The sequence below is a fragment of the Oryzias latipes genome, chromosome 19 (genome assembly GCF_053564925.1).
Source record: "Oryzias latipes strain Hd-rR chromosome 19, Olatipes_Hd-rR_3.1".
Lineage (NCBI taxonomy): Eukaryota > Metazoa > Chordata > Actinopteri > Beloniformes > Adrianichthyidae > Oryzias > Oryzias latipes.
This window is the reverse complement of record NC_136255.1, coordinates 1,546,329-1,573,439: the sequence shown is the minus strand read 5'-3', so window position 1 is coordinate 1,573,439 and position 27,111 is coordinate 1,546,329. Positions and strand designations below refer to the sequence as shown.

The 27,111-nt window shown below is 43.9% G+C and overlaps 2 protein-coding genes across 2 annotated transcripts in view; both read left to right on the top strand.

Moving 5' to 3' along the window:
• Nucleotides 1-27,111, top strand: part of ca10a (carbonic anhydrase 10 (inactive)a) — a 319,591-nt gene that overhangs the window by 253,428 nt on the left and 39,052 nt on the right. Inside the window, exon 4 of the mRNA XM_023949200.2 lies at nt 8,708-8,893. Coding sequence (XP_023804968.1) covers nt 8,708-8,893 — 186 coding nt within the window. The remainder of the gene's footprint in view (nt 1-8,707; nt 8,894-27,111) is intronic.
• On the top strand, nt 12,810-16,844 carry LOC144987873 (uncharacterized). The gene is made up of 2 exons (XM_078937571.1): nt 12,810-13,793; nt 16,495-16,844. The coding sequence occupies exon 1, from the start codon at nt 12,810-12,812 to the stop codon at nt 13,581-13,583; it is 774 nt and encodes a 257-aa protein (XP_078793697.1). The 3' UTR covers nt 13,584-13,793; nt 16,495-16,844.

Below are 27,111 nucleotides of genomic sequence, written 5' to 3'. Positions count from 1 at the left end.
GTTGTGATCAATCTGCAGGTGCAAAGATATTTCTGTACAGCTTTGCCTACTGCCGTGTGGCTGTGAGTGCCCCCTGGTGGCAGAGCATGGTCAATGCAGTCACATTACAAGGATTTAATGAAAGCACGTTTTTTGTTTCGGAAGATTGTTCCTCACTAGGGGCTGCTCGGTGGGATAGTGGGTAGCGCTCTGGCCTCACAATAAGAAGGTCCTGGTTGGAATCCTGGCTTTTCAGGTTGGAGTTTGCATGTTAGAAAGTGAATTTGTGTGATTGTGTGTTCTTGTAACAGACTGCCGACCCATGAAAGTGGTACCCTGCCTTCACCCAACAGTAGCCATGTTGTAGAACCCTGAAAGGGATTCAGCGGGTTCTGAAGATGGATGGAGGGATTTTGCTCTCTGATGTTCTTGGGAGATTGTGTGGACATTTCTTAGCAAAAAGTCTCAAATTTTCCTCAGTGAAGTGAGAACAGTAACAGATGACAGAATCCTGCTGTCACACTTCAGCTGAAAAAGCCTGTCCTTCCTGCCTTCAGCAGATTCTACCAGCTTCATTGTGTTAACATTTATTTAGTTTGACCCATTTAACCCTTGCACTATTAACCCTGGTACTAAGCCTTTTTGTTTTTATCTAAGATAAAAAATTCAGCCCCACCTCCTACTGTGATGCTATAATAGTTCAAATACTAAGAAAATGTGGAATTAGCGAATGGGACTGTTTCTGCATAAAAGAACTTAAGACAGTATTTCTTGTTTGTTTTGCCAAAACTGATGGAGGTTTTGACATGGAGAAACACGAACTGCAGCCTCTTTAGGGTGCTGGGGGGTACAGCGGTACAGCGGTACAGCGTCTGCCGTTATGCGGTCGCTGTACTGATTCACTGTGATGAAGACAGAGCTGAACCAGAAAACAAAGCTCTCAATTTACCGGTCGATCTTCGTTCCAATACTCACCTTTGGGTCATGAGCTCTGGGTCATGACCCAAAGATCCAGGTACTGAATAAAAGAGGCTGAAATGAGCTTCCTCTGCAGGGGGGCTCGGCGCTCCCTTAGAGATAGGGGGAGAAGCTCGGAGTAGAACCGCTTCTCCTCCACATAGTAAGGAGCATGTAGAGGTGGGTTGGGCATCTAGTCCGGATGCCTCCTGGACGCCTCCCTGGGGAGGTGCTCCGGGCATGTCCCACTGGGCGGAGGCCCCGGGGAAGACCCAGGACACGCTGGAGAAACCAGGTGTTTTGGCTGGCCTGGGAACACCTCAGGGCCTCCCCCAAGACGTGGCCGGGGGTCTGGACATATTTGCTTAGACTGCTGCCCCCCGCAACCCGGTTCTGGATGAGCTGAAGAAGATGAATGACATGGAAATTCAAAGATGGGATTAGACTGTGAAAGTCTCAAATACCAAAAACCAAAATAAACCAACGAAGCCAAAACATGAATAAAATAAAAATGAGAAAAAAGCAAAAAGCCCAAATCCTCAATCTTCATTTTTCACGATTTTTTCAAGGTTTGGGAACATAAACAGCTGAAAAACACAAACAGAAACAGCAGCTTTGACGGTGCAATCAAGAATTTCTTTTTTCTTAATTTAATTTTTTTTGTTAATGGATAAACACTCTTCTGATAAACATGGATACATTCTTAGATTTTTTTGCTTCTCAGCCTTTTTTTTGGTGTGTCTAGACAAAGGGAAAATACTGGTGCTGCTTTTTGTTACCCCAGCAGAGATTGCCGATCGGCACAAAGACTGTTTGTTTTTTCTGAAGGCATTCGCATTAAAACCGCACGATCAGATTCACAGCATCATTCAAAGCCATTAAGTGAATTAAAAAACAGCTCCGGGTGTTTCTCTGAATGCTTTACATCTGTTAATCAAAGCTCAATATACACACAGTTCTCTACTGACAGAGCACATTAGCTTTTACTAAAGAAAGCATAAAAAAGCCTTTTTCAAAGCTCACATGGATTTTTCACGAGGGCCGTGACTCCAGAGAATCGAGAAAAGTCAACCTTTCTCACTGCCTTTCTGCCAGAAGTGATGAGATTCAAGCCGTTTAAAATGATTGGGAGTCTTTTAAAACTTCTCAAATAAGAAATGAACATCGTGATTAAAGTGTTGCGGATCCAGAAATGCCAAGGTATACATTTCGTTTGGAAAGCTGCATTTCATCGTTTGTAGGCGTCGGTTGTAGCGTCCTCCGTGGCGTTCTGCCGTTCTCGGCGCCTGTGAACGCCTTCACAAAGGATTATTGATCCAGGAGATAAAAGAATGGTCAATTAGAGAAAGTGCTGCTTCTTCTCGGTACATGCTTCTGCAGACGTCTTTCACTGTTAGGTTATTTTTCCTTCCCTGCAGCTTACTCAACAACAGTCCCTCCTTTCTCTGAAGCAGCCTGCAGACATTTAAACTTTCAACTTTATTTATTTGTAAAGTCTTTCATTCCAGTTGAAAACATAAAGTGCTTTACATAAAAGCAAACAAAATAGTCATAACATATGAAAATTAATTACAACAAAAAACACAGGACAATCACACACAGTTGGCCCCCCTCCCTCACCAGATTCTCCCAATATAACCCTGAACAAGAACCGCAGCTTAAAGAAAGTCTGGCTCGGTTCTGCTGTGCAGAAATGATTTCATTCCTTCCAAGGCCCAGCCCGACCATGAGGGTCATTGCCACAGCGCCCCCCCAGGGCCCCCTCTACGGCTGTTAGACCACAGAGCCTATGAGACCGAGCACCGCAGCAACAGCACCCCCTACAGGCAGAGCCCGTAGTGCCCCAGAACAATGAATCCCCGAGAGGAAAAGCTGGAGTAAGAAATAACATCAGTGTATAAATAATAATCATAAGATGTAACTATATTATTTATTAAAAAAATACAATAAATCAAATGATTGAAACATAACCTTAAATATGAATATAATAACAATGTTGTATACTACAGTAAAACCCTGAAACAAAGACTGACACAAACTGGTGAATTAAGCTCATCAGTCGTGTTCTGTGCATGCTTTTAGAAAAGTTTAGTACTAAATAGATAGTTTCATAGTGTTTAGTGCCGTCACTGATGCTCCTACATGTGCAGAACCTTTACAAAAACAGTTTTTAGTCCTCAGTAGTGTGTTTTACAAATGGCTGAGACTTGCTACTTAGTGGAAATTAACTCAAATAAAAGGAAAATCTGCACTTCAAAAAATATCTATCAATAAGGACAAAGACTCACATTTCTTGCATAAAACTCTGCTATTTTTTAAAATGTTTTTTTAGTAGCAAATTATAAATTTTAAGTCCATATTTCTACACCACAATACACCAACACAACATTAAAATCAATCTGTTATAAAAGAGTCAAGACCACAATAAACTGCATGAATCTCATCACTTTTGAAATAATCAAACATTCTTCATGTTGTGCAGCAATTATCAGAGTCAATAGAAAGGCATCAAAAAAGACTTTGTCCCTATTCTCTAAAGATTTTTTTTATTTGTTCATTTTATTTGATAGTCTTTTTCACATAAAGAACCATTGAGGTCACTAACTCCTTTAAATTAGAGTTAAAAAGGTATATCGTCAAGAAAAACCTTTTTTTTCTTTTGACTAAGAGCAAATTGTGATTTTAGATGCAACCAGTACCTGAAAAACTCACAAGATCCTTTACTGGCTCCAGAAAGCTAGACTTAGCACTTTTAGGTTTTCCAGGAACATCACAGACAGAGGAGAAGAGATTTTCTTGCGTTTTTCCCTCCACAGCCTCTCATTCCTGCAATCTGAAACTGTAATTTCAGAAAAGACAAAGACGAGGCTGTTAGCAGAAAAGAGGTTCTGCTTCACTCTAAATCTCCTTTTTTGACCAGAGATTTTTGTCAGGTTAGTTTTAGAGGAACAGGATGTCTTGTTGAAATAACACTTAACTAGTGACTTTTCTCAATTTCACCGAGTTATCCTGAAATGCTCCTCCCAATGTCTACCAATAATTTTGGCTTCTAAGTGAATAAAAATGTCGCGTTTGCTCTGCTTGCCTTCTGCGCTCGTCCTTTGTGCCATGCAGAGGAAGACAAACGATGCAACTTGAGCAATCCAGTAGAGTCTGATTAAATAAATAAAGTATTCCTAATTCTAGCTTCACTACATTTATGGACAACATCAACTGTAATATAGAAACCCAAAATAGTTTTTTAGAAATAATCTAGGATGAAGAGCATCAGCTCAGCTCTTTTGTAGGAGAAAATAAGGAAATTCCTTTCTAAATGGATTAAACACACTTTTATAATAGTTTCAAATGTTAATAGCATAATGGAGTTGTAGTTTGTCTGGAGAAATTCTTTTTTTATCCTAAATAAAACCCAAAAGTCAGAGCAAATGTTTTGGACATCCATGTTACCCCCCCCCCCGAAGGCAATCTTTTTTCAATTCTACTCGGCCCAAAAAAAACTAAACCTTGCTGCTCTCCCCCCGCTCGTGGCACTTATCTCCGTTTGCGTCATTCCTCTTTTTCTACTTTAAAATCATTTATTTTTTTGCAGCCTTAATAAAATATTTACCAAACGGAGGACGGGAGTTTTGAGAGCCGGTTGGTAATGAAGAAGACAGGGAGAAGAACAAAAGAGGAAAAAGACGAGGGAGTTGGACACTAAAGATGCTGCTTGAATCTCAATGTCTCACCTTGAAGCAGTTGATGAGAAAAAATAAATAAAATGCAGCCACTGTAGTGCTAAAAATCTCATTTCTGATCACGTTTTTGTTCTTTCTTTGCCGGTTTCAGCCTGTAAGAGCGGTTCCTTACCGAGCTGAAGCTGAAGCAGGAATGGGACAGAAGTCCAAACTCTGCTGCCTTTTGTTGAATGGTGTGTCTGGCAGACAGAAGGCACAACACTTTTCCAGTTAGAGAGCTGTGGCTCTGGCTAGACTCACTAAAACTTCTATTTAAATTTTAGCATCATGAAAGCTGAAGCATTTCCTGTAAAACTTAACAAAAGAAAAGGAAAAAGATTGATTATTCATTCATCAAAGTCCCACTCCGATCATCTTTTGATATGTTGTAAAATCGTTCCCAGATGCCGTTTTTAGCTGAAATCCCCAAATCTGGGTGGTTTTCTAGGACATAGTTTCTGCAGAACGGCAGGACATCATTAGAAATTTACCTCTGAGTTGTGGGCGGGACTTGTTGCCACTTGTGGCTAGCTTCCATTCCCACACACCTCATGCTGACATTACCGGCGCGACAAAGATGGCGAGCTATGCAGCTGTACAGCTCAGACGAGGAAGACGGATCTGTTTGTCTGCATCGGAATGGAGCGGAGCAGGAAGCTTGTGGCCCACGTTCGTCACGACGACAGGCTGTCTGTTCCTGATTCACCTCGATTAGGATAAAGAAACACTCAGAAATGCTGTTTTAAGCTTCATTTTCTTTGGGAAATGTGTGTGTTACCATAGCACTAAACATAAGAGAAAATAGAACAATATGAAAACAATGAGATAAAAAACAAAAATGTAGCATGAATGTAAACAATAAGGCCGTATAGTTTAAAGACGATTTACAAACGGGTAACAATGTGCAAAAATGTGCACATTGTGTCACATTGTCATCTGTTACACTGTGAGTTACTTTAGAGTTGAATTGTGTTGGGTAAGAAGGGTTTCCTGTATCGGGCAGTCTATGTCGTCCATTATGAGTAAAATGTCACAAGAACATGTTAAAAACATGATCGTCATTGCAGAGCGTCTTTACAGAAGTCTGAGGATGTTAGAAAATAAATGATTCCTTTCAGAGAAACATTTATTTAATAATAATAATAATGGATTGGATGCATCTGTGCTTTTCCAGACGCTCAAAGCGTTTTCAACGTGTCCATTATTCATTCACGCTTGATGATGGTCTGCGCCTACAGTTCCTCTGACCATCACCGGGACGTTCATACACATTCACACACCAGTGGAGCTGGAGGCAGGGAGGGTGAAGTGTCTAGCCCAAAGACACAGCAACGGTTGGCTGGAGGGAGCGGGGATCGAACCGCCGAGCCTTCGATCATTGGACGACCTGCTCAACTGCCTGAGCCAGTGCCGCCCCTTTTTACTTGACAGTTCTGAAAAGCTTCTTCACGTCTAATTCATCTTGTGGAACTTAGCGGCATCTACAGACTCAGAAGTCCCACATAGACACACCTCTTGGTTTCATCGTGGAGTTTGACTGCATTACAAAACAGCCTCTGAGGTTTGAACCACAGCTGCTGCTGGCAAAGGCAGTGCTGGTCAGCACATATTTATTCTGTGATCGCAAAAAGTGAAACATTTATAAGCCTTTATCAGAAACCAAATGAAACATCTGGACATCTTCACCTGCTGATGTTGAGTGGAGGCCATCTTTCTGTCTTCGAACTCGCTTAGTTAAAATCCACGTTTTACCTGCTCTACTATATATATATATATTTATCTCAGAACTATGTGAGGGCCTCATCCACAGTCAAGGTTTTTAAAAAGAAACTAAAGATGCTTCTAATTAATTCAGCTTTTAATTAGATCTCATTTGTGGGATTTAGAATTTTTACTTTTATACTTTATACTTTATTTTATCACATATTTATTTGTTTAATGCTTTTAAGTCAAGTTGTTCTTTTACACGTCTTAGCTTCTTCTCATTTATATTTCAGGTGTTTTAGACTTTTTTTATGCACTTTTCAAGCATTAACGTATTTAAATCTATATCTTCATGTTTGAGCTGTTTTTAGATTTTAGCTCTTCTATCTATTACTTCTACATCTAGACTGTTCACCAGTGTTTTCTCACCCTTGGCCCTGCTTGTCCTCTGGCATCTCTTGCTCCGGGTCCTCCTGACCCGGTGTGCCCATGTTGGGCGCATTGGACCTGGGGGTTGGTTGGGGGTCTGTGGGGCAGGAGGTGCTGGGGGTGTGTGGTGCTGCATAGATGCTGACCCCCCAGCCAACAGGAGGACAGACCGGACGGCGCCTTCTGGGTTCTCTGTTTTTTAGCTTTGGTTTGTTTTTTTAGCCATTTCTCTTTTACTTGTGTTTGTTTTTTGTGTTTTTTATTATGAGGGGCTTATTCAATTATTTTATTGCATGAGTCAGGATTGGTGTTTTTTTTTACCCCTTGTGCTATCTTAGATGACCCCCCCCCCCCCCCCCTTCCATTGATGTGTTCTCCCTACCATGACAAAGGTGGATAAAGGTGGAAAGATTTCATGTAATCCATGGACACCAGTGAAGATCACAAATCATTGAAGAAAAAAGGTTCAGAGCACTGTCTAGTGGGTCTAAATGACCCAACTCCCAACGTTAAAGTGCCTAGGATAGCACAAGGGTTAAATGAATGGTGCTTTAGAAATAAAATTAATTTGAATTTGAACTATTGAGGTACAATTTTCTATCATAAATAACCCTAATTCCTAAAGTACATATACTCCTGTGTTGTACCACTAATGACAACAAGAACAAAGTCCTTATTTCAGCCTCACAAGTCCTCCATCCAGCATGGTAAATGGCAAATGGTGTGTATCTATATAGTGCTTTTCTACCTACAAGGACAAAGCGCTTTACAGTCACACACATTCACACACTGATGGCGGCTCCGCTGCCAAACACAGGCGCCTGCCTACCACCAGAGGCAAGGTGGGGTTCAGTGTCTTGCCCAAGGACGCTTCGACTCATGGGTGTGCAAGGCGGGAATCGAACCTGCAACCTTAGGATCACTAACTAGCACTAACTGGGTCTCTGTCAATGAGTTCAACCAAAAATTAGCAGAAATGCCGAAATATGCAGTCGCTCAGAAGATACATCCTCTGATGTCCTTCATATTCCTTCAGTTTTTCATTGTCATTGTTTAGAGAATCCACAGGGGGTCTAAGGCAGGGGTCTGCAACCTTTAATGCTGAAAGAGCCTGTTTCTTACTGACCAAAACCCAGCGACAGCCACAAAGTTCCTCTTCCTGAAAAACTCACTTTTTAACATTTCTGTAGCCATCAAGCCTTTAAATATTTATGAAAGTTCTAAAAAATGTCTATTTATATAGCAATTTTCACTTATTTTGCTTTTGACAGAAGCAAATACAACTTCCTTTCAAAATAAAATACACCCTGTGTTAACAAGGATGAGATTATGGTAAATGGCGTATACTTATATAGCGCCTTTCTTCCTACAAGGACAAAGCGCTTTACAGTCACAGACCCATTCACCCAGTCAAACACACATTCACACACACAGTCACACACTGATTATGTGATAATAATTTATGCTTTAAGGTCATTTTAACAAGACATCACTTTCCTAATAGATTAAATCTTTTTCCATAACTTTGCTCTATTATCTGACTTGTTAAAATTCTAAACAAAGATGACAAAACTTTATTAAAAACAGAAATATTGCCAAAACTACAAACCACTTGTTTGCACGCATTCGAAGCATTTTTCTTTAAAGTCAAAGACCCTCAATGGAGGGATGCATGAGCTGCGAGTGTTTCTGGAGCCTCCGGTTGCAGATCCAAGCTCACATGAGTAAAAACAAAAAACAACAAGAACATTTTTCTTTTGATTTAAGTAAAAAAAGAAAAGTTCACAACATTGATTTCATTGTTTCTAGTTTGTTTTTGCTCTCATGGCTCAAAATTTTGTACAGAACCTCGATTGCATTTTCAAAAGTTGTGAATGTTTTGCACACGTCTGATCCGTGGCTCTTGATCTGTGTTTCTTTAGGTGGGAGGGACGATGTACAACACCGGCCGTCACGTCTCTCTGCGACTGGACAAGGAGCATCTGGTTAACATATCTGGAGGCCCCATGACGTACAGCCATCGCCTGGAGGAGATCCGGCTACACTTCGGCAGCGAGGACAGCCAGGGATCTGAACACCTGCTCAATGGCCAGGCCTTCTCCGGAGAGGTGAGTCTGGTTTTGTCTCCCCGCCACTCTTTGATGGAACAATAACATGTTTCCCACGAGGGCCACAGTCCACACATCTGTTCTCGATAATCTGCAGACCAACGGGAAACAAAATGTTTGCTTATCAATCTGTATTTGTACCCAAATCAGGTCAGGTTCATGTATTTTCATGTTCATTACCACATTTGGCACAAATTTAAAAAGGTTGATTTCCTGCAACAAAAAAAAAACGATGTCATGCTGCCCTGCTCTAGGGCCAAAGGTGTTATTGTTTGTAGGACAAGAAATCCTCTTCACATAGTGTTTAGTAAAGATTGAGAGTCTAACGTTGGGCGGATGTGTTTATCTGTCCAGAAAAGGCTGTTGGGAGGGGCCTAAATGAATGAATGCTGGCTGAAGTAGCTTTTGAATGAATCAAACGAGTAACCAGTCAGGGAACTGCAGCAGATTTGTCATAAGAACTGTTTCTTGACTCTTTTAGAATGAGCACACAGGGACAAGACAAAGGGGGTTTTGGTGACCCCTAAAGAACAAAAAAGTAAAGACGCAACTCAGCAGACAATTAAGATCTCGCCTACTAAAAAAAAGGAAGCATCCCAACAATCCCCCCAGAAAAGGCAAAAAGAAGAGTATCACAGCAACACTTGGCAGAAGCAGTTCAAAAGAAAACCTTCTGCTGACTGCTTTGAAACGGACAGGAAAATACGCAGACACGGTCAGAACAAAGAACCAAACCTGTAGGTCTGAACTGAAGGCGGCAGTTTCTGCGTTACAAACTGTTTGAGGGTCAAAGTACGACAGAGAAAACACAACATTAACAAATAAAGCAAAGAATACTCAACATGTAATGTCTTGATTAATAAAAACAAAATGAATGAGCTTATTAGCAAACTTTCTTTCCTTGGAAAAAATGTGTAGTCTAAAATTATTCAAATTTTACTAATTTGTTTAAATCCCACAGAAACAGGCACATTTTCTATCCTTGGGATCTATTTGGGATCTATTTCAACTTTTCCTAAAGTATTTGACAGACTTGATGAATATTTATTGTCCTTGGTCACGCCAACTTAATTATGCCATTAAGATATTACAAAACAAACAATGAATAATATGAGTCAGAGAGAAGGAAATGATCTTATGTGTACTCCTACATCAACACAACATGACAACAACAAATAATAATAATAAAAATGGAAACAGCCATTCTTTTCAAAACTCACAAACTGATCTCATTTACAGTTTAAGTAAACGTAAATGCTGTCCATCTATCTACTCTTTTTTCACTTGGACTGTGTTTATGCATAGTTTATATGTTAAGTGAGTTCCACAGCGTAACACCACAAACTGATTCAATTCAATTCCATTGTATTTGTATAGCCCAGTATCATAACAATAGTCGTCTCAATGGGCTTCATTCCGGTAATTGAATAATAAACATGAAATGATATCTATGTCTGTCTCACAGTTGTATGCACAGAAGGAATTTGGAAATGATATCATCACCTGTTATATATGGCTGTCAAATATAATGTCTAATAAGACCATGAAGCAGCATAAAGCAACAAGTTTACTGGTTGTTTATCATTATGGTAAGGTTCTAATGTAGTACAAAAAGGGCGGGGCCTGTCCACACTCACACTCAAATGTTATCAACACACCTGCTAGCTGCAAAAATGTCCACATATCAACATGTACACAAAACAGATAGTGTTCACACACGAATACCTATGCCTTCAAACCAACTAGTGTGAAATATTTCATTCATTCAATTATGCAAACTATTAGTGCAAAGGTGAGCTAACACCTGTGCTCAGGTGAGTGTTTATGTTCTTCTAAAATGGATGGTGGAATGTGAAAAGAAGGAGGGAGAGTGCCCAGCCACCCCCCACACCAAGACCCCCGCCGCAGCGGCAGCCAGAGCCCCCCCAATTCCACACGGCAGCAGGCAGAGAACAACCGCCCCCCGGGGGCGCCATCCAGGCCAGGGCCAGCAGGACCGACGTGAGGCCCCCAGAGCCAGAGAGCAGGGAGGCATGGGGGGAAAGAGAGTGCCTCCCCAGCCCAATCAGACGAGCACCCCATCACCACCCAGGAGTTTTGGGCATCCCCCTGCCCCAACCCCAGGTACGAGCCAGGACCCCCCAAGGGAGACCCGCTCCGCACTCTAGGCAGCCATCCACCAGGCCCACGGTTGATCCAGAAAGGTGCAAGACAGGGGCCAGCCGCCCCCGCCCAGGAGGAGATCACCCCAGGGAGAAGGGGGCCCACAAGGGTTGTTGTAGACATGGCCCGACCAGGCTCGGCCACAGTTGGAAGTTTGGCGGGGCTCAGGGGCAAGGACCAGAACCCACCCCACAGGGATACGGACACCCCTGGCTCAGGTGCAATGTGAACCCCCCCGTGCGGAGAGAGCACCGCCGGGCCCAGGAAGCTGGCACCCAGGGGACACGGCCACTGTACCCACGACACAGTACCCCCCACCAGGGATGGGGTAGGGGACAGATGGTCCAAGGTCCCACCTTCCTTGCAAAATGTGTGTGCGTGTGTGTTTGTGAGGGTGTGTGTTATCATGTGTGTGTGTGTTTATGTTTGAATGTATATTTTGAGGAGTAAAGGGTGTGTGTACTATAGCTAAATTATAGCTATAGCTATAGCTAAATTAACTCGCAGTCAGAGCTCAGTAGAACCACATGTTCCTGTTTCTCTCAGCTCTGATGATTTTCTTACATTTTTCGATAGTAAAATCTCAAATATTAGACATAAGTTAAATCAAGTTATTCCTACTATCAGCCCAGAACAGGCTGAAGCGGTAGAAATGGAGACATCCATAGAAACCTCTGTAACATTAGACTGCTTCACTGCTGTGGATCAAGCGGAAATAACATCAATTATTACGTCCTCCAAATCCTCAACGTGTCTGTTAGACCCAATTCCCACTAGACTTTTTAAAGAAACTTTTCCCCTAATTAATGATCCCATATTAACAATGATAAATGCCTCTCTGGAAACGGGTTACGTGCCACAGTCTTTTAAATATGCAGTTGTTAAACCTCTTCTGAAAAAGCCCAGTTTGGATCCTAGCATCTTGGCCAACTATAGACCGATATCAAACCTGCCCTTTATTTCTAAAATCCTAGAAAGAGTTGTAGTTAAGCAGCTTTACTGCCACCTACAGGACAACAGCCACTTTGAAGACTTTCAGTCGGGGTTTAGACCTCACCACAGTACGGAAACTGCACTAGTTAGAGTCTCTAATGACTTGTTATTGGCCTCAGAAAAGGCTACTACTTTCTATTCTGGTCCTGTTGGACCTCAGTGCAGCCTTTGACACTATCAGCCACAGTATTTTAGTCCATAGACTAGAGCAGGACATAGGGATCAGAGGATCTGCTCTCCAGTGGTTTAAATCCTATCTGTCCGATAGGTATCAGTTCGTTAATGTAAATGGCCATTCCTCTCAGTGCACTCGAGTCAACTATGGAGTCCCACAGGGCTCAGTCTTGGGACCGATCCTGTTTACGCTTTATATGTTACCCCTAGGAAACATAATCAGGAAACACAGCACTAATTTTCATTGTTATGCCGACGATACGCAGTTGTATTTATCCATGAAGCCTGACCAGAATGACCAGATAGAGAAACTGAACGCCTGCATCAGTGACATCAAGACCTGGATGACAATTAATTACCTCCTCTTGAACCCAGAAAAAACTGAGGTTGTGGGGTTATCCTTGCCTCTGGGCTTCACACCCAACAGGCTTTGCAGTTGCTATGGGCGTGGTCTGATTCAGTGTTCATATATAAGATGATTTGCCCGCTTTATTTCGGTCTGGCATATGAGTGAATAAAGCTTCACGTATCGAAGTCAAGACTTGTCTTCTCATCATTGCCACATTGGTGACCCCAATTGTGAATAATGAACCAGGAGACAGCAGACGCGCGAGTTTCAACGTCATCTTCAGTGACCTCGCCATCTCCCGCGCGCGGGGACCCGGCCATGCTAGCTGCCGCCGCCGTGAAGCTGCCCGAGTTCTGGCAGAGCGATCCCGCCTCCTGGTTCCAACATGTCGAAGCCCTTTTTCATCTGCGCGGGGTGCACACGGATGACGCCAGGTACTACTTGGTGGTGGCTGCTCTGGATCAGCAGTCCACACGCAGGGCAATGCCGCTGCTGCGCAGCCCGCCCCCGCAGGAGAAGTACGCGGCTCTGAAGGAGTTTCTGCTGCGGAGATACAGCCTGTCTGCTTCAGAGAGAGCAGAGAAGATCCTCAGCATGTCGGGCCTGGGAGACAGTTCGGCTGTGGACTTGATGGACAGCATGCTCTCGCTGCTCGGCTCGGATGAGGGCGGTTTTCTTTTCCCGCACATTTTTTTGCGGCAGCTCCCGCCGCCCGTGCGCGCGGCTTTGGCCAACTCTCCTCGCCTGGCGGCGGGAGATTACAGAGGACTGGCTGAGGAAGCGGACCGAGTTCTGCTGGCTACCAGGCGTTTCGCCGTGCAGCACGTGACGTCTGATGCCCACTTGCAGGAGACGGAGGACGATCCGGTATCGGTGTCTGCAGTCGGCGAGGGCGCGCGCCGCGGGACCTCCCTGTGCCGTTTCCATCAGAGGTTCGGAAGGAAAGCAAAGCGCTGTGTCCCGCCTTGTGCGTTTTTGAGTTCGGGAAACGCAGCAGCCGGCACTCGGTAGCAGCTGTGAGTGCTGGCGAACGTGGAGAGCTGCTGTTTGTTACGGACTCTTGCTCCGGACGTCGTTTCTTGGTGGACTCTGGCGCCCAGAAGAGTTTGGTTCCCCCCTCCGGCTCAGAGATGTCCACCGGTGGACCGCCGCTGTGTGCGGCTAACGGATCTGCTATCGGGACTTTTGGGACCAAAAGGACAACTGTATGTTTTCATGGACGTAAGTTCAATTGGGAATTTGTCGTTGCCTCCGTTTCTGTTCCCATTATCGGTGCAGATTTTTTGTGTGCACATAGTTTGTTGGTGGACATGGCTAACCGCAGACTAATAGACGCGATCACTTTTGCCACTGTCCCATGTGCAGCTGGGGGGTCTGGGCCTGTCATGCGCGCGCATTTTTTGTCATGCGATGACGTTTTTCAGAGTTTGTTGGCTGAGTTTCCATCCTTGACCACCCCCGCCTTTTCCTCCACTGTGGCTAAGCACGGCGTGGAGCATTTCATCCCCACTAAGGGCCCGCCAGTTTTTGCTCGTGCACGGCGCCTCGATGCGGCAAAACTCTCCATCGCTAAGGAGGAGTTCGCCACCATGGAAAGTCTGGGTATCGTGAGGCGCTCTAACAGCCCGTGGGCGTCGCCCCTCCACATGGTGCCCAAGGCAGATGGTTCCTGGCGCCCGTGCGGGGATTTTCGCCGTCTGAACGACGCTACAACACCTGACCGTTATCCCATTCCCCACATTCAGGATTTCTCGGTTCGTTTGTGCGGCGCCTCAATTTTTTCCAAAGTGGACCTGGTGCGCGGTTACCATCAGGTTCCTGTGCGGGCAGAAGACGTGCCTAAGACTGCAGTGATCACTCCTTTTGGTCTTTTTGAGTTCCTGCGCATGCCCTTCGGTCTAAAAGGTGCAGCCCAAACCTTTCAAAGGTTAATGGACTCCGTGCTACGCGGTCTCGAGTTCGTGTTCGTCTATCTAGACGACATTTTGGTGGCCAGCCCCTCCCCTGAAGAGCATCTCATGCACCTAAAGGAAGTTTTCCAGCGGTTGGAAACCCACGGCTTGATCGTTAACCCGGCTAAATGCCAGTTTGGTTTGTCAGCCATTGATTTTTTGGGCCATCGAATTTCAGCACAGGGTGCGGTTCCTCTTCCCACCAAAGTTCAGGCCGTGGCAAAATTTCCCCGTCCTGAAGTGGTTAAGTCCCTACAGGAGTTCTTGGGGTTTGGTGAACTTTTACAACCGGTTCATTCCCCGGGCTGCCCACCTGTTACAACCGCTTTATGACAGTTTGCGTTCAAAGAAAGCCACAGACCCTGTGGATTGGACCCCAGACCGTGTTGCTGCATTTGACGGAGCTAAGTCAGCCTTAGCAAAGGCTGCACTCCTCGCGCACCCAGACCCAGATGCTGAGATCGCGCTGACTACTGACGCTTCAGACATAGCAGTGGGTGCTGTGGTAGAGCAGCGAGTGGCGGGCGCTTGGCAGCCTCTTGCATTTTTTAGCCGCAAGTTGCAGACTCGGGAACGCAAGTATAGTGTTTTTGACCGCGAGTTGCTTTCTCTGTATTTGGCAACTCGACATTTCCGTTTTTTGTTGGAAGGACGTTCTTTCGTTGCCTATGTGGATCATAAACCACTTACGTTTGCCATGGCTAAGGTGAGTGAACCTTGGTCTGCGCGCCAACAGCGCCATCTGGCGGCCATTTCTGAGTTTACGACTGACATACGTCACGTAGCCGGAAAGTCCAACACCGTTGCTGACTGCCTCTCACGCGTACTCGTCTCCCCGGTGCTTGTTGGGACGGATTTTTCTGCTATGGCCGCCGAGCAGCCTGGTGATGCAGATATTCTTGCCCTCCGCTCTGGTAGTTCGGGCCTCAAGCTTGAGGATATTGTGTGGCAAGATGGTGGTCTAACTCTCCTGTGTGACGTTTCCACAGGACGGCCACGGCCGGTGGTTCCTGCTGGGTGGCGGCAGCGCATATTTGAATCTGTTCACTCCCTCTCCCACCCAGGTGAACGTGCGTCTGTAAAGCTGGTTAGTTCCCGTTTTGTGTGACCTGGGTTGCGTAAGGATGTGAAGGGCTGGGCCGCGGCTTGCGTTGCATGTCAGCGCGCCAAAGTTCACCGGCACACAAAAGCCCCCCTAGAACCTTTCCCGATCCCAGCCAAGCGTTTTGACCACGTTCACGTGGACTTGGTTGGCCCACTGCCTCCCTCGAAGGGTTTCACACATTTATTAACAATGGTGGATCGGACCACCAGGTGGCCTGAGGTAGTTCCTCTGTCCTCCACTACATCTGCTGACGTGGTTGGTGCTTTTCTCTCTGCCTGGGTTGCCCGTTTTGGTCTACCGTCAGACATTACTTCAGACAGGGGCCCCCAGTTCACTTCGGAGCTTTGGTCGGGAATGGCGCGATCTTTAGGGGTGCAGGTGCACCGTACTGCGGCTTATCATCCTCAAGCGAACGGGTTGTGCGAGCGTTTCCACCGTTCTCTTAAGGCTGCCCTCCGTGCAGCGCTCACAGATGACTGTTGGTTGGATCGTTTGCCGTGGGTCCTACTTGGGCTACGCTCAGCTCCTAAGACCGACCTAGACGCGTCCTCCGCTGAGTTAGTGTTTGGACAGCCGCTCCGAATTCCTGGGGAGTTTTTATTAGAGTCGTCTGCCCCGGGCCCCCGTTTACCGTCGGCTCCTGGCCCCGTGCACCACTGCGTCCCACGGTCATTTATGCCTGCATCGCTCCAGTCAGCCCAGTTTGTTTTTGTCCGACATGACGCCCACCGCTCGCCCCTTCATCCCCCCTACGATGGTCCGTTTCGTGTCCTGGAGAAGGGGGACAAATGTTTTTTCCTGGACATGGGTGGGCGCAGAGACTTTGTGACAGTGGACCGGCTTAAACCAGCGTTTGTGTTGACAGGCGACGCTGTGCAGCCAGCTCGAGTTCCTCGCCGGGGGCGTCCTCCTTCCAGACCCCCAGATCTGCCACGCTCTACAAACAGCGTCCCACAGTTGGCTCCACAGGCTGCGGGTCGACATAGCCGTTTTGGCAGACTCATTAAACGCCCTTGCAGACTGGGTTTTGACAGTTGAGTTCCTTTCTGGGTGTTCGGGGGGGGGGCTGTGTGGGGTTATCCTTGCCTCTGGGCTTCACACCCAACAGGCTTTGCAGTTGCTATGGGCGTGGTCTGATTCAGTGTTCATATATAAGATGATTTGCCCGCTTTATTTCGGTCTGGCATATGAGTGAATAAAGCTTCACGTATCGAAGTCAAGACTTGTCTTCTCATCATTGCCACAAGGTCATTATACTTGGTCCTAAAAACCTCAGAGATGCTCTGTCTGCTCAGATAGTCTCCCTGGATGGTGTAAGTATAGCCCCCAATTCCACAGTTAGAAACCTTGGGGTTTTACTTGACCAGGATTTATCATTTAAGGCTCATATATCTCAGGCGTGTAGAACTGCCTTTTTTCACCTGCGGAATATTGCTAAGATCAGAAATATACTTTCTAAGAGTGATGCTGAAAAACTCATCCATGCATTTGTTACGTCTAGACTGGATTACTGTAACTCCTTGTTAGCAGCGTGTCCTAAGCGTTCCTTAAGAAGTCTCCAGCTTGTTCAGAACGCAGCAGCTAGATTGTTAGCTGGAACCAGCAGAAGAGATCACATCACTCCTGTGTTAGTTTCGCTCCATTGGCTCCCAGTTGATTCTAGAATTAAGTTCAAGATCCTCCTGTTAACCTATAAGGCCTTACATGGAATGGCCCCGTCCTATATTAAGGACCTCATAGTCCCTTACCAACCAATCAGAACACTTCGCTCGCAAAATGCAGGACTGCTTGTGGTTCCTAGAATTAGTAAAAGTACGGTTGGAGGTAGAGCGTTTAGCCACCAAGCCCCTGCCTTATGGAATAAACTCCCAGCTCATGTAAGAGAGGCCGACTCAGTTTCTACATTCAAAGCTAGACTGAAAACATTCCTCTTTGGACAGGCTTATTGTCAGAATAGTTAGTATTCAGAGATTATTTAACTTAATGTTAATTTGTTTAAATTAAACTTAATAATAACTATTTCTTTTAAAAGGCTGCTAGAAGTTGAAGCTGGGGTAACTATGGTGCACTGGGGTTCTGTCCTCTTTCCTTTTTTACTTCTACCCTTCCTCTCCTCTATTCTTGATCATAATTTATCATTTAGTTCTCCATGCCTCTGTTTGGTGCAGTGATTCATGTATTGTCCCTCTTTTCCTCTCCCCTCCTGGGGAGTGGGAGTGCTTCCAGACTCCAGTTGGCTCATCCGTGCTCCAGTTCCTGACCGTTTACCTCGCCTTTGCTCCTGCTCCTACACCTGGCTGTGGTTCCTGTCTCCGGCTCGACTCGCGCCCTTGACTGTCCCCCCAACTCCATCTGGATGAAGCTCGTCTGCTGGACTTTTATATATGTAGTTGTAGATTTAGATAAGTTAATTCTTCTCTAAGAGTTCTGGTAAATCGCCTGTCCGTCCTGGGGGAGGATCCCTCCCTCATGTGGGCACCCCTGAGGTTTCTTCGTTTTTTCCGGAATCCGTTTTTTTTGGGAGTTTTTCCTTACCGCGAAGGGGGGTCTAAGGGCAGGGATGCCAGTATAGCTTAGTCAGTTTGTTAGTTCATTTTAGTATTTTCCTATTGAACTCTTTGTATTCGTGATCCTTTTGAGTTCATGTTTTACTTCGAAGCCCATCGAGACGACTGTTGTTGTGATTTTGGGCTATACAAATAAAATTGAATTGAATTGAATTGAATTGAATACTAAGGGGGTGCAGTTAAAATTGGCGGGTAGGGCACTGAGGCGGGTAGGGCACTGAGGGGACATCTCCTGATTACTCACAGTGATGTCCCCTCACCCTCACCACCAAGGGGCCCTAAATGTCTAAGGTGCGGTTAAAATTGGCGGATAATGTCTTTAGGTTGACTCACACGTCCCTCTGTGGGTAAGAAACCCAAACGCAGGAGTGCACAAATAATAAACTGGCGAGTCCCCCGCCTTACTGCAATGCTGTTTGTATAAAGGGCCAATTTGTGTGGCAACAAAATAATTGTGGTCTTGACAGGCCCGTTTATTATAATTAATGATAATCATTAATCCTCCCTTACCGTATTTCATGGAAGCTGACATTCAAGTCAAAATAAAACAAGTGTTTATTGCATCTTAGGAGGTTGGAAAAACCTGAAACCCAAACCTTTAAGTGCCTAACCCTCCACCCCCACCCAGCCCCACTCACTTACACACACACACACACACAGACACACACACACCTAGAGTAAGGCAGAGAGACAACATGCCTACAAACACAATTCATTTGTCATTATTTTCATGTGCATTTTTTTTCAACGCCGTAGCTTGCAGCCCTTACTCATCAGAACTGACTGACAGTAATTGGATTTACTCAAAATATAAAGCTACATTTTAATTACTCCCTCTTAGAAGGTCCAAAGTGCTTTACAATCATAGTCCCATTCACTGATTCACACACTGATACTGTTAACGTTACCAAACCTCCATTAAACCCTGACCCTTAGCTTAAAAAAACGTATTCTGCCTCATTGTGTTCATCAGACAAATAACCCTTAAATCTAGTGGTAACTTCCAAAATGATGTTTTTTGTGAGAAACGGGGTAAATCTCCTCCCAGTGTTTGTTAGCTGTGATCCAGTTTAGTCGTGTGGTACTCACAAGTACAGAGACGTGCCGGTCGCATTCATGGAGTCTACGAGTGCTGCTTCTTGTTTCACTTCTGCCTTCATGCACTGATGTGCCCTTTGTAGGTGATTGCTGTTTGAGGAGCAGTTCAAAGGAAAAGTGCTGTGGCTCTGGAGACAACTGCAGCTGAGATAGGATGTCACCTGGTTCCACATCACACTCTGCATCACTAAATCAGCCAAAAACATGAGGGTTGAAAAGGTTATGTCGACAGCTGTGATTTCCAAAGTGACTGCAACAAAACTGCTTTGAAGATATTCTCCATGCGTGTAATCCTTTGTCATTGTTCTCAGAACAGGTAGACAGTGTAACCTTGTGAGCTGGCATATTTTGGTCAGTTTTTTACTTCTCCCTTCTTTCTTCAGCTCATTTGAAATGGATGCAGCCCAATGCAGTCTTGTGCTGGTTGATTACACCTATTGAAAAGTTCCTTGACATTGTTAATAGTTCTGAATTTTTGTTGGCATTTGGTCTGAATAAAACAGGAAAATTAAAACCTGCAGTTGCAGCATGAGAGGCACCACTGTGATTTCGGTTATGCCCTGCCAGGACTGTCCAGGTGGAATTTATAAGTGTTTTTGGCACTGGAGGCTCCGTCCTTCATGGGATTTTCCTGTAGATGAATGTAAAACCGACCGACAAGGAAAGAAAGTTGCAGTTGATAAAACGTTAACTAGCTGTAGAGCAATAAGGAAAAGAGATACACCTCCACTTTGATGGAGCACACAAGCTTTATTGTAGCACAGGAGAGTAGAGGAAAAAACAGGGCGACACAAAAGGTGAGGCAGGTCTGAAGTTTGTCATTCAGTCCCTTTTTTATCTGCTTCCAGCCCAACTTCAGATGTTTTAGTCATTCAAGTAATATCAATAGAATCATGCATACACCATTTAGCAGCCAACTGGTGATGATAGAATGATTACTTTGGCTATTGAAATTGAATTGAATCAGGCAATTTGACCAGTTCTTGAACAGGATTAGACGCCTTACTCCAGACAGGCAGAGCTTTGGGCTTTGCAAAGCCAAGAGTAATAGCTGAAGGTTTATTCAGAAGATCCATCCATCCTTTTCCAGAACTTACTGAATCCTTTTTAGGGTCATTGGGTTGCTGGAACTTGTCCAAGTTACTGTTTGGCAAATATTAGATTCATCCTGGACAGGATGCCAGTTTTTAGCAGGGCCACACAACCCCACCTACGGACTATTTAGATTCATAAATTTAAACCTATGAAGGTTGTTTTTGGGCTGTTGAAGAAGGCTGGAGCGTCTGGAGAAAACGTATGCATGGACGATGAGAACAGAAAGGTCCCAGCTGGGATTTGAACCAGGCCTTCTCGCAGTGCAGTAGCTTCTGATGCTGCAACACATGTAAACACATTTTTCTGATAACTTTATCCAAAATGTGCACTTGGTTAACCCCTTGTGCTATCTTAAATGACCCCCCCCTTCCATTGACGTGTTCTCCCTACCATGACAAAGGTGGATAAAGGTGGAAAGATTTCATGTAATCCATGGACACCAGTGAAGATCACAAATCATTGAAGAAAAAAGGTTCAGAGCACTGTCTAGTGGGTCTAGATGACCCACCTCCCAATGTTAAAGTGCCTAGGATAGCACAAGGGTTACTAAATTGTGTGTGTGTAAACACAGCGGGATGACGGCTACGAATGGTTTTCCAAACAGCCAAGGTCAGATTTCTGACAGACTCAGCGCTGCAGGCTGTTATGCAGAGCGAACGCCGCTGTGCAGTTTTGAGCTGCACAGGTGAACAATGCTCCCCAATGACATTTGAGTCCTCCATGCCTCACAGCCAATTAAATGTGAGGCAGCTGTTACAACATGCAATCTGCACACTTAGAAAGTAAAACTGTACCTGACATAATTATTTAATTTAGCCGATATTTTATTCTGAAATCCACCAATAAGTCACTTAATTTCCAGACAAAGGTTTTGTCTCAACTAAATCACACAGAGACGAATAAGCTTTTTTTTTTCTATTCAGTTTTTGATTGTAAAACAGTCATTAGTGAAATAGAGAAAAGAAATTCATTTGCTGTGATAATTAGAGCTGAACCCGGAATGAAAACTGCACACAGGAAGCAGGAAAATCAAGGTAATGGGCTCTCCAATTTCAAGGTTCATGTTGGGGTAAAAAACAGTGAGAGGAAACTCAGCATGACACATCATAGCTTGAAACTACTGCAATAGGAAAACAATCACATCCAGAAGGCTTTCATCAAGAAAAAAGGGTCAAGTGTAAAATGAAAGAAAAACAGTTGCTGTAAACAGAAACATGCCAGTACTTTATATAAGTACTGAATTTATACTTTAGATTAGATTAGAGTTGCTTTATGTCATTGTGCATAGTACAATGAGATTGAAGCATTATACTTATTAAAAACCACAAACAATAACACAAAGCACATATAAGATATAGTCAGTCTATTTAAAAAGTGGTGGAAAAGTTACTAGATGTGGAGTAAACCGGTGTTCAAAATGTAATAAAACAGTATTTCATATCAATTAATAACATACAAAGTGATTACTAAAATCAGTATAGGAGTGTTAAAGTGTATGTCAGTGTAAGTCATGTCCCAACATATCTTATACACACCAACCTCTTTATCAGATGCACCTTGCTAGTACCGAGTTGGATCCCCTTTTGCTTTCAGAACTGCCTTAATCCTTGGTGGCATTGATTTAACGAGGTTCTGGAAACATTCCTCAGAAAGTTTGGTCCATATTGACACAAAACATATTGCAGTTGCTGCAGATTTGTCAGCTGTACATCCATGATGTCAATCTCCCCCGTCCCACCACATCCCAAAGGTTCTCTACTGGGTTCTGGTGACTGTGGAGGCCGTTTGAGTCCAGAGAACTCATTGTCATGTTCTAGAAACCAGTCTGAGATGATTCCATCTTTCTGACATGAAACCTTATCCTGCTGGAAGTGACCATCAGAAGATGGTCCACTGTGGTCAGAAAGGGATGGACATGGTCAGCAACGATACTCAGGTAGGTTGTGGCACCATGATCGATTGGTACTGAGGGGCCCAAAGTCTGCCAAGAAAATATCCCCCAAACCATGACACCACCACCACCGGCCTGAACTATTCATACAAGGCAGGATGGATCCATGCTTTCCTATTGCTGAAAATTCTGACCCGACGATCCAGATGTGGCAGCAGAAATGGAGACTCATCGGACCAGAGAATGTTTTTCCAATCTTCTATTGTTCAGTTTAATCAGTCTGTGTGAATTCTACCGTCAGATATATATATCCAAGCCTGACCAAGTAAACAGCAGAACCCACTGTTATGCACCATTAACCCTTGTTCTATCCTAGGCACTTTAACATTGGGATTTGGGTCATCTAGACCAGTGTTTTTCAACCAGTGTGCCGCGGCACACTAGTGTGCCGTGAGAGATGGTCAAGTGTGCCGTGGGAAATTGCCCTCATTAACTGATCTAAAAACATTTTCCATCTCCATGATTTCAGCTCTCTGTTCATCCAAACAGGCCCTGATAAAACACTGAGGAGTTAGGAATATAAAAGATCATAAAATACTTTTTCTTTGCGTTTATTTTATTTTATTAAAGACATTTTGATAAGGTACCGCGATTCAGCTGCACCTTCGGCTGTACTTTGGAAAAGTCCCGTCCCTTTAACTGTCTCCGCCAATCATTCTTGAAGCCTTAATCACATGTCATTAGTCTGACCAATCAGAAGTGGTTAAAATCTTCCCTTCCTTGTCCCGATTTAGCTCGTAAAGTCGCTCAGTTCTAACAAAAATACCAGCTAAAGTTCGTCTTTAGCGGTGTAGCTTTGCACAGAATCCGGTATCAGACCGTGGAACAAGTGAACAAAACAATGAAGCTCCGAAAACCGATCTTCGGCCGTTTTATGCACTACATTTCCCATGATGCATTGGGTTGTGAGAGTGACAGCGCAAAAGGAGATCTGTTGTTAAACGTCTTGAAACCAACGAACACACATCAAACTGTTTTTAAATCTTCTAACTTATCTTTTATTGCATCTTTTAGAAAAAAACAGCTGCAGTTTCCAGCTTTTTCTGCAACAATTATCTCAAAAATGCATGTGAGATTGCGGAGGGGCTATAGATCAATACAGACTACGAGTTTCTCCTTTTTTTTTAATTTTTGGATGCTGGTGTGCCGCGGGATTTTTTTTAAGGTTAAAGTGTGCCGTGGCTCAGTAAAGGTTGAAAAACACTGATCTAGACCCACTAGACAGTGATCTGAACCTTTTTTCTTCAATGATTTGTGATCTTCACTGGTGTCCATGGATTACATGAAATCTTTCCACCTTTAGCTTACATATAAATATACTTTCTCAATTCCTTTTGCTTTCTTTTACTCATCAAACCACAGTTTCTGCCAAATGGCAGCCAGCTTCCTCCTCCTCTTTCCCAGGTGCTTTTCTAAAGCACATTTGTGCTTCAAGGTTTAATAAGATGTTTCGAAATAAAAAATGTACCAAGCCTCTCATTCACCAGCTCCCTCGTAGCCTCATTTGCACACTGAGTGGTGGCTGATCATGTCCTTGAAACACGAACAAAGGAAACAATGTTGAAATTTTCTAAAGTTGGTCGGCTTGTGGGAAGAGCGGGGGTGACGGATGATGTCTGTGTGCTGCTGTGCCTCCCTGGAGCAGCATGACAGTCTGATCAAAAAATCAAACACCTTGATCACAGAAATGGGATTTTTCCAAATATTTTAGAGATTAATGTGTTTTTAAAAAGCAAAAAAACACTCAGGAAATGTTTAACCTGCCGATCCAAGAGAAGAAGAATGACATCGTTCTATGTTAGAGCTGGGGCGCAAAACAATCCTGAAAAAGCAAAAGAGAACCCATCAGAACACAGGAAGGAAAGACAGATCTGACGAGAGATAAACCCTTTCCTGCTGCATGTTTCAAAAACGTTTATGAAGGAATCCAGCTCTCACTGGTGTTCCACAGGGTTTTCTTCTAAGCTCTTTGCACATTTTTATTTTTACTGTTTTCTTTGTTTTTTTTTGTCCCCCCCCCACTATCACTATTTGACAGTCACTGCTCAATAGCACTGGTCGGTGTTGATTTGAAAGTGTTTGTGTTTAGCTGCTACCTACCTCCTCCATCTTTCATGCATGCAGATTTGCACCCAGCAACTCCTCCACTCCAACTCCAGTCACCCTTGTGCTATCATAGGCACTTTAACATTGGGAGTTGGGTCATCTAGACCCAACTCCCAACAGTTCAGTGCTCTGAACCTTTTTTCTTCAATGATTTGTGATCTTCACTGGTGTCCATGGATTACATGAAATCTTTCCTCCTTTATCCACCTTTGTCATGGTAGGGAGAACACCTCAAAGGGAAGGTTGGGGTCATCTGGACCCCACAAGATAGCACAAGGGGTATGAAGTGCTGACCCCCAACAATAAATCCTGCTGGACAACATGACATCCTGCTGGGTGGGGGGTCAACTGTCTGACCAGTGGAGAACATTCTTTCACCCCATGAACTCCGTTTTGCAGCAATGCAGAGCAAATATCGAACACCTCCACTAAAAATGTCGGTTATTTTACATAAGATTCACAATCCAGTGTTTCCGTTGAGTATTAGCTCTGACATGAGGGGATCTGTCGGGAAAACCATTTTGGAAAAGAGCAGATCCTTATTGGGTAAAATAATCCAGAAGTATCTACTTTGAAAAAGAGTTTTAAAATAAATGTAAAAAATGTAAAGGAAAGCAGAAGATGGAACGAGGAATGGTCTGAGTGTAAATGATAACTTTTTGGCCTGCAACAGGCTGGCTACCTGTCCAGGATGAATGTTTTTGGGTCCTTTTGTTACTAAACATTTTGATTCTCCAAACATTTGGATTCAAGTCCTTTCTGCTCCTGGGTTCCTTCTAATCTCAAGGCGTAACAATCTTTTGCTGTGAAATTGTCACGGTTAGGGGGGCTCGAGAGCCGGTAGGACCCAGACGCAGAGACGGGAGGCAAAACGGTTTCGGGACTAGAGGGTTTAATAAACAAACAAAAGGCGCTGCCGAGCAGGATTACAAAACAAAACAAAATTTACTGTGGCGTGGCGAAGAACATGGAACAAGGACACTAAGACAAGAAGACGTAACACCATGACCAGAAGCTAATGGACCAGCACAAGAGGAAGGCAGAGACAAGACTTATATACAGGCACGATCAGGGCAGATGGGGACCAAAGGAAGTACAACTCAAGACATGACAAGACAGGAACCCTTTCAAAATAAAACAGGAAACAGAACCAAACAAGACAGAACAAGAACTAAAACGAAACCAAGACAAAACAAACTCACACCATGACAGAAATCCTCATTTTAAGAGAGAAACATGAAAGTGAGTAGAAAAAACAAAATGGGTAAATACCCACTTGCATGCATCAATAATGACACCTGCACCTAGATAATAATAAGACATCTTTTGTTAAATGTCGAAACAGAGGGAAAACCTACAGTAAATTCCTCTAAACCCTCTGGTCATTCATTTTCATTCACTTCTCCCTGTAATCTGTCACTCATTTCCCACTCATCAATCTGTTAGCTGCTGTTTAGACCTCATGAATCATTTCATTGAATTGTTGACCATTCAAAAATGGTATTCAGTTTAACTCATTAGGCCTGAATTACCATCATCCCAGACGGGAGAGGAGACTGCTATTTGTTCCAGGAAAAAAAGCAAAAATCTAGATCCGGCTATATTTATTTCAAATCTGATCAACTGTCTCTGAAGGATTTGCCACAGGCAGCTGTTCCAAATGTTTTAAAGCCCCATCAATCACAGGAACACATCTCGTGTCCTTTTTCAAACTCATCCACACACAGAAAATCCCATTAAGCAAATATTGCTGCAGCAGATTATCCTCACAGACATGCTGCTATGGAGACTTGCTCTATTTTCATTTATTTTCCACTAATTATCAGTAATTGTTATTTAATGCTACATTTCATCTACAGATGCACACGGTGTTGTTGTAACTACTGAGTAACTTGAAATATAAGTGGAGAAAGCATCGCAGAGTGAGTGACATGAAACAAATGTCTTTATTGGAGAATCAATTAGTTCAAAGAAGTGAGGTGAGAAGTAGAAGACCCACACCCATAAACTGAAGAGGCCCACCGCCCACAGAGAGGCTGCTTCCTCTGTGTTGTTTCTAATTAATGTAGGAAATACAGACATGAATTACAGGGATTATAACCCAAAATAGGCCGGGGGGTTATTTATACAACACCAATTTACAACCAACATCATCTCACAGCATAATGAACAGAAGGAAGCCAGTACTAACGTTGATTGTCAGGATTCCAGTTGGTTCCAGTTGAGTGAGAATTATTCCGCTTAGAATTCAAAAATACCCTTTAAGGAGACAAAGCATTTCAATAAAACAGGTTTCTCTGCCAAACTGTAAGGAATTAGCTTTGGCATTATTCTTTGGTTTTGTGTCTTATGTGTGTTCAGATGTCCCGGTTTACGTTTCTTTACATCAGGTTCTTTTTGCCGCTTTTGTATCTTTGAAATTCCTTCAAGGAGAAGACGTGGGGTCCAAAACCATTAAAGCTGCTGTAACTGGTGGATTTGACCATCAACAAGCCAAAAGCAAATACTACAGCTTTAAAGTCCCAAAAACGTTTCCAGTGGTCTTTTAATTATGTTTATGTCATGTTTAGCCAAAATCAAGAGGCCTGTGTGGTTTTCTAGGACATTTTTAAGCAGAGCAGCAGGACTTTGTTAGAATTTCACCTCTGAGTTGTGGGCAGGACCA